This window comes from Entelurus aequoreus, linkage group LG05 (genome assembly GCF_033978785.1).
Source record: "Entelurus aequoreus isolate RoL-2023_Sb linkage group LG05, RoL_Eaeq_v1.1, whole genome shotgun sequence".
Classification (NCBI taxonomy): domain Eukaryota; kingdom Metazoa; phylum Chordata; class Actinopteri; order Syngnathiformes; family Syngnathidae; genus Entelurus; species Entelurus aequoreus.
The window spans coordinates 44,411,699-44,419,820 of NC_084735.1; the positions used below are offsets into that span (position 1 = coordinate 44,411,699).

The 8,122-nt window shown below is 33.8% G+C and overlaps 1 protein-coding gene across 3 annotated transcripts in view; it reads right to left on the reverse strand.

The window, feature by feature from the left end:
• The window catches only part of abr (ABR activator of RhoGEF and GTPase), a 262,246-nt gene that overhangs the window by 98,818 nt on the left and 155,306 nt on the right, over positions 1–8,122 (reverse strand). For all 3 annotated transcript variants that reach the window (XM_062048178.1, XM_062048179.1, XM_062048180.1), the window contains one exon: positions 4,881–5,021. In XM_062048178.1, the coding sequence (XP_061904162.1) occupies positions 4,881–5,021 (141 nt within the window). The remainder of the gene's footprint in view (positions 1–4,880; positions 5,022–8,122) is intronic.

Genomic DNA, 8,122 nt, shown 5'->3' on the forward strand with positions numbered 1-8,122 from the left:
CAGTCAATTATTAAACGAGAACAAAAACAACATGAGAGCAACATGGGGCATCCTAAATAGCATCATTAAAAATGGTGCTAAGAAAAATTACCCCCGGTACTTTCTAGATGGACATACAAAAAATGACAATATGAACCAAATTGCTGAACGTTTCAATTATTATTTTGTTAATATCGGAACAAATCTGGATCAAAGAATTCCAAATGCAGATGATGGGTCAGTTGAGGACTTGAGTGAGCTCATAGACAGAAATCCCAATTCCATGTTTCTTAAAAGTGTAACAAAAGAAGAAATACTCAAAATGGTAAAAAATTGTAAATCCAAGACTTCAACTGACTGTCATGGAATAGATATGGTAACGAAAAAAAAGGTTATAGAAGACATTTCAGAACCTCTGACATATATCACGACTGTATCATTTTTAACCGGAAAATTCCCAGACAAAATGACTATTGCAAAAGTCGTACCAATCTATGAGAATGTAGACGTACACCAGTTTACTAACTACAGACCAGTTTCATTACTTCCACAATTCTCCAAAATCATGGAAAAATTATTCAATAGTCGATTAGATTTATTTATTAACAAAAGTGGGACGCTCGTGGAGAACCAATATGGATTTCGAGAAAATATCTCAACATCAATAGCATTAATTAAAATAACAGAGGAAATTACCAATGCAATAGATGGTAAAGAATGTGCGGCAGCAGTATTCATGGACTGAACAAAAGCATTTGATACAATTAATCATGATATTTTAATACAAAAATTAGAACGGTATGGCATCAGAGGTTTGGTATTGAACTGGGTAAGAAGCTATTTAACCAACAGGTAGCAATATGTGAAGATGGGTGAAAATATGTCAACACGGCTAGATATATCCTGTGGTGTGCCGCAGGGATCAATACTGGGACCAAAATTGTTTAATCTTTATATAAACGACATTTGTAAAGTTACAAAGGACTTAAAGTTGGTTTTATTTGCAGATGATACAACTGCTTTCTGTTCAGGAGAGAACACACAGAAGATAATACAAATAATAACAGAAAAAATGAACAAATTAAAAAGATGGTTTAACAAAAACAGACTATCTTTGAATCTCAGTAAAACTAAAATAATGCTATTTGGTAATAGTAGGAAAGAGCATCATACGCAAATACACATAGACGGAGTAGACATCGAAAGGGTAAAAGAAACCAGATTTTTGGGAGTATTAATAGATGATAAAATTAACTGGAAATCTCATATACAAAACATACAACATAAGGTAGCAAAAAACATTTCAATAATGAATAAAACAAAACACGTCCTGGGCCAAAAATCACTTCATATTCTCTACTGCTCACTAGTGTTACCATATCTGAGTTATTGTGCAGAAATATGGGGAAATAACTACAAATGTGCGCTACATTCGTTAACCATGCTACAAAAAAGATCAGTTAGAATAATACATAATGTTGGATATAGAGAACATACAAACCCTTTATTTATTAAGTCAAAAATATTAAAGTTTGGTGATTTGGTAAAATTGCAAACAGCTAAAATGATGTACAAAGCAATCTATAACCTGCTACCAAAGAAGGTACAACATTTCTTCTCAACTAAAGAGGAGAAATATAACCATAGAGGAAAAAATAATTTAAAACATTTATATGCACGTACAACACTTAAAACTTTTAGCATAACAGTATGTGGAATTAAATTATGGAATGGATTAAGTAAAGAAGTTAAAAATTGTACTGACATGATCCAGTTTAAGAGGTTGTTTAAATTAATAGTGCTTACAAAGTACAAAGAACAAGAATTATGACAAAAACTTCCAACCTTATTGAAAATATTCTTCATCTCAGTATGTTAATAATGACTGAATTAATTAATTACATATTACAAACTGTTGTATATACTAATTTATAGATGTTATTTTATTATATAAAAAGGTCAGTAAATGATTTTATGTAATTGTAAATGCTTTGAAGTGGGAAAGGGGTAGGATTAAATAAGCTTTGCTTCTTCCTACTCCTTTTCGGGCATGATGTAAATGAAATGATATGAAATTGTGTGATGTATTATGATGTAAATGTGTTCATGTTCGAAATAAACTAAAAGAAAGAAAGAAAGAAAGGTATAGTAAAGCACTATATAAATACAGACCATTTATAATTTTACTAATGTAATCATCATTTATAATATTAGCAATAATGCAAGTAAGCCTTTCAAACGCAATAAACTTTTATTTTTCATTAGTATTTTTTACCATTGTAATTAAACGTTGAAGCACTTTTAAAGAAGTAAACAAACAATAAAAATTAAAATAACTTTCAATCACTATTAGCAAAAGTTACACTTTAATAAAAGTTTATCATCTTTCAGTGCAGTTTTTTTCGACAGTTGGAGAAACCGCTGCGTTTTTTGGATCAGGTGGGGTTTCAAACCATTTTGGCATACTGTCCCGTTTGTCCGCATTGATGGATTCATCTTGCTGTTTAGTTACAAACCGAAATATTCCCATAGGGGGACATTTGGCTTTGCAATATTTTTTTTTCTTCCTAATTTTTGTTACCTTGAGGTGCTTCTCACTATAGAGATGCAACTGGCAAGCTTATGTCACTGTTAGAAGCTACTAGTCCTGCCTCCATTCACAAAGACAAAGAATGACTGACAAGAAGGTTCACTCCCTTAATTTATTCTGCTATTGAACCAACACGTTCAGGTGTTAAGAGCATTGCACAGAGTAAACCCTTTTGCACCACGTTTGAAAGCAAGAGACGAAAAGAGACGAAAAAAACAAACACACGGACATTGTAATTTATCGATGCTGGCAAAATTATCGAGTTAATTTCATTTATTGTTCGAAATCTCTCCTATTAATTATCAGCACAGGACTAAGCTATACTGGTTGGAAAGGAAGAGGTCTGAAAAAAACAATTTGTAATGTTTGGATATTGAGGTGCACATTTAACATTTTTAGTGAGCATGTTTTTAATATTTACATTTGGGGCTGCAGCCAACAATTACTTTAGTAATCCAGTAATCTATTGATTAGTTTGTACGATTCATCGGATTAAACACACCTTATAGCAGGGGTCTCAAACTCGCAGCCTGGGGGCCAATTATGGCCCCCGAGATGATATTTTGTAGCCCCCCACCTTAATATGAAGGTTTAATGTCAGTGAGGCCCGCAAGTTTTATATGAATAGCACTTCCAAAAAAAAAGTGTTCTAGGTTGTTGCCCAGCAGGACATTATAGGTATATATGTCTCTCTCTGACAAAATAAATCAAAGTGACGCATACGCAACAGGATAAAAGAAAAGTAAGGAACTCAATGTAGCATACAGTCACATAGCGACACCTGTTCATCGACAATAAGAGTCCCCGGCAACGCAGTCCAATTATAGGGTCACACCATTATTTATTAGTCAATATGTTTTATTTGCATCACGCTAAACACAACATACATTTCTATTTTATTTCATTTGGGTTTCTTTTGTTTCTATGCCTACGTTTACAACAACACTGTGTCATTTCCTCTTCTTTTTCCTGTAACAGCACGGTGATTAAAACTCTGGGAGCAGTCGCCTTTTTGCACTTGCTATCCCGGTACTTTCTACCGTCTACAAATGCCATGGTGTTCATGTCATCATGAAAGACATGAACAACAGCAAAACAAAGGAGACTGCTACTGGGCTATAATCCACTGACTGCCGTGCTGCTCTTACAGGAAAAAGAAGCAAAATCAACGCACATTGCGGAAATGGTGTTCTCCATGCGCCGGCTAAACAGGACAGTGACACCAAGTGGAATTAAAATATATTCCACAGCCCCAAAAATGTATTTATCAGTACTTACAGTATTTTTTTAAATTAATTCTTTTTTAAAAATTCCATCCTATTTTGTGTTAAAAAATAAAAATAAAGACATTTGAGAAGATTAGATTTTTTTATTATTATTTTTTTCCAAAGTTTTTCTTGTAGAATATCTGATGCGGCCCAGCCACACCAAGACTGTGCCTCCAGCAAACCCCAGGTAAATTGAGTTTGAGACCCCTGCTTTTTAGCCTTAATGCATATTTTAGGGAAAAGAGTTTAAATAAACTAAGATTTTTCTGCATGCCATCGCCTACATTATTTTTTTTAATCAATAAATGCACATCACCAACATTGAAAATGCACGTTTAACGTGTGCATTCCTTTTTTTTTTAAACTACCTTCTGTTCGCTGCTTCAACCGCTCTCGTGTGCGCTCTGTTGTAGCGGCCGTGCAGAAACTATGTTCCGTATTTAAAGTTCCAGGCACTCCATGCAGTCCGGATTTTAGCAATTTTTTTAGTTACACTAATTAAATGATTCATTGAAGTAACATAATATAAATTGAAGCTTTTTTCTAATAGTTGCAGCTCTTTTCTCCGTTTTAAATTAAACATTTGACAGTCCTTCCAGGACCTTTTATGGTGAACCACAGAAGAACATTTGAAGATTGTTTATAGCGAAACAAAACAGTAGGGAAACTAATAACAATAAATATAATAATGATAGTAAAAAAGTTTGATTGAAAAAAATCAAAGAAAGAAGATCAAAATACGCATAACCTCTTTTTAAAGCATTCATTGTTACTTTCTACTGAGATATTAACTTCGCAAGTAAATCAGGGCATTTCATTTGTCACATTTCCTTGTTTCTTCTATTTATTATTATCATGTCCTCGATCTTTATCATGTGACTACGAGCTATTTTTAGGATGCAAGCGCCATCCATCCATGTTCTACCGCTTGTCCCGTTCACCTCATCGCAGAGCCAACACAGATAGACAGACAACAGTCACACTCACACACTAGCGCTTTGAGGGAAAAGCGCTTTCCATTGCACACAGGCCTCCATACACACCTCTCCTTTGGGTGTGGTTACCGCGGTCCTGCGAGGGTCAATCTCCTCGTTGATGGAGGAGAGGAAGTTCTGAGATATTCGCAGAGCGTCCTGCAGGAGAGGGAAGTCGGGATGGTCCTTTGGTGTGTGTTTAAGCAAATCCTGTGGCATAAAAGGATACAAACACACAAAAAAAGATGAGTTCATCTATACCAGGGGTGTCCAAACTTTTTCTACTGAGGGCCGCAAACGAAAAAATTAAAGAATGTTGGGGCCTTTTTGATATTTTTCATTTTCAAACCATAACAAAATATATGGATTTTTTAAATTTATTTTACCTTTAGGGGTCCTGGGGACCATAAAGGGTCTCAGTTATTAAAATGTTAAAAATAAGTCTAATTTGTATTATTATTTTTAATTTAACGCTTACAGTAAATCTCTATATCAACTTAAAAGAAAAAAAAGGTTTTATGGCTTTTCTGTCAAAAACAACTTTGTTTTTTTATAGTAAAACTGAAATATGCAGTATTTAGTAATTAGAGCCCTAAAAGATCAATAATACAGGACACCATTGATTTTAATTCTTTAATATTTTTGAGTAATCACAGTGAAAAGATAAATAAAATACCACTAAATATATTTGGGATCCAAAAGGTGCCCCACTCATAAAGTGATACATTTTTATTAGTTTTTTTTTTTTTTTTTTTACTTTCAACACTTACTGTAAGTTACGAGATCAACTTCAGATATATCTGTCGATTTTACGTTTGAACTATTATTTTGTTTGTTTTATGCTCTTTTGTCAAAGAAATCGTTGATGTTTTTATATGGCAACTACAAAATATATGCAATATTTACCACATAAAACATTTTCAAGTAAAATATTTGAAGTAATTGGAGCCTTGAAAATAATTCATTATAACTTGGATTTTTTTGTCATTATTTTCCTCTTGAGCAATGGCAAAAAATAAAGAAAGACAAAACAAAGAAAAAAACAGCCTGCATGGCAGCTTTGTGTCAACATTGCAACTTTTTCTCGTTAGATTTCACCTCATTCCACTTTTTTTAATGTTTTTTTTAATTTTTTGCAATAGCATTTCCAGAATGGGTGGCGGGACAGTAAACAATTAGCTGCGGGCCGCAAATGGCCCCGGGGCCGCACTTTGGACACCCCTGATCTATACAAACTGAGTCAAGTGCGTTCCACTTTTGACCGTCAGTCTGTGTGGCCCCCAAAAAACTAAATGTTACTGAATTGTGAAGTCATCTCAGGTAAAGAGATTTCCTTTTTGTGGTTCAAGCAGATTTCATCAATACATGAAGGTGAAAGACATTGCCCACAGAATACTGATCAGCTGTCTCCTTCTAAATGGAAGCTCTGCCAGTTTGTCTCCTAGTTTGACGTGTAAACAAACACTGGAAATGGATGTGCTTCAAAACCTTGGTATGTTGGAAATCCTAAAATGAAAGATAGGCGAGTTATTTTTGTTGTTGTTATCTATGAATTAATGTGTGCGTGCGTGTGTCACTGGCGCTTTCAGCAAAGTGTAATTTATCATTAATCTCTTTATTGATCATATCTTATTCATTTTCTTTCGGACTTAAAAGATTTCTTGTATCCGGTTTGAAAGCCAGAGCCGAAGAAAAGAAACACAAAGACAGACGTAGCAATTTATCAATGACCGCAACGTTATTAAGCTCATTTTTATTTATTGTTTGATTGATTGACGTATTGACTATCGGCCAAGTCCTTCAATTGTATCAAATTTTTCAATCACTCTGGACATTGCATTTAATGCGTTTTAAAGCCATTTAATTCCTTAATTTTCGTAAAATCCATTTAATTACCTAATTATTTTAATACCCCACAGAAACCTTGTTTATTCCTTGACTTTTGATCAACTTTATTTTCTTTCTTTCTTCACTAAATAAGCTGTATACACATTTCTACAAAGTTACTGGTATGCCAATATCATGGTTCTTATCTCGGTTTTATCAAGGTCACCGGTTGGTAAGTAAGGGTGAAAAAGGCAGAACATAAATCTGTTGAGCTTTTGTGTTGAATGTTTTTGTTTAATTAAACATAAAATCTGCTGCTCGTATAGATGCAAATCTCCAATTGAAAAATGCAAATATAGAAAAGACAACCTAAAGGATGCTGACACTTAAACATTACAGATACATTTTGTGCAATAAATATGCTAAAACCAATACAATGTTTGTCAATACACTGTACTAGGGATAGGCGATATGGGCTTAAATTTATTTTAGGATATCTATACAGCCTCTTGCGATAACGATATAGCGGTATATCACGATTATATTGAAATGATAATAGAACCATTTCAAAATGGCTTACAAAGGCTCCTAATTTGTCTGCGTTAACACATTGTGTCTTTTCCTCTTGTATTATTTTCTCAAAATTATTATTAATCTACTTGCTAATTTACTGTTAATAGTTGGTTAACATGTTTCTATCTACACTCCTGTTAAAATGTAATAATCGCTTATACTTCTGTTGTTTAAATACTTCATATTAGTTTTGGCCGGTATTTCCTGACTTTGTAAACAACAAAAGATTTTGTGAAAGTAAAAAATATCAATTAAATCACTGCATTAACCAATACTATACATGGTATTGTTACTATCGATATTTGTGGCAATTTGCCCACCCCTGCTTTCATTACAGAGCTCTAGTCTAGTGTTTAGCAGCAAGCATGCCCTTCTACGATGTGCAGTATAGCAGATTTAGCACGTCCTCTTCTTCCAGTAATGATATTTGTTAGAAGCGGAGTTTATTTGTCGCCATGTTAGCAAGGATTGCTGACTTGGCAGTGCATTTGCACTGTGGAAGGAGGTTAGTTTGTTAGCTGGAATGTGGGACACAGCTAAAATGTGTCATCAACATGCATTATCACGATATTACGAAAGCATTAAAAACTCTATTGCTGGTCATATTTATATAATTTATATTATCTGTAGCAGTTGTGGTACATCTAATGGTACGCTTAAGAATCACTGAATTAAAGGGGAACTGCACTTTTTTGGGGATTTTGCCTATTGTTCACAATCATTATGAAAGACATGACGATGGATGTATTATTTTTTTTAATGTATTCTAACTCGTTAATAAATGTAAATAAATGTCTACTAAAAGCAGAGTCATTGGGAGGTCCTCTAGTCCGCCCATAAAACCCAATAAAAAAAACATTCAAAAAGCGCCAAAAATACTACATTTACATTTCCTGACTTGAATATTAACC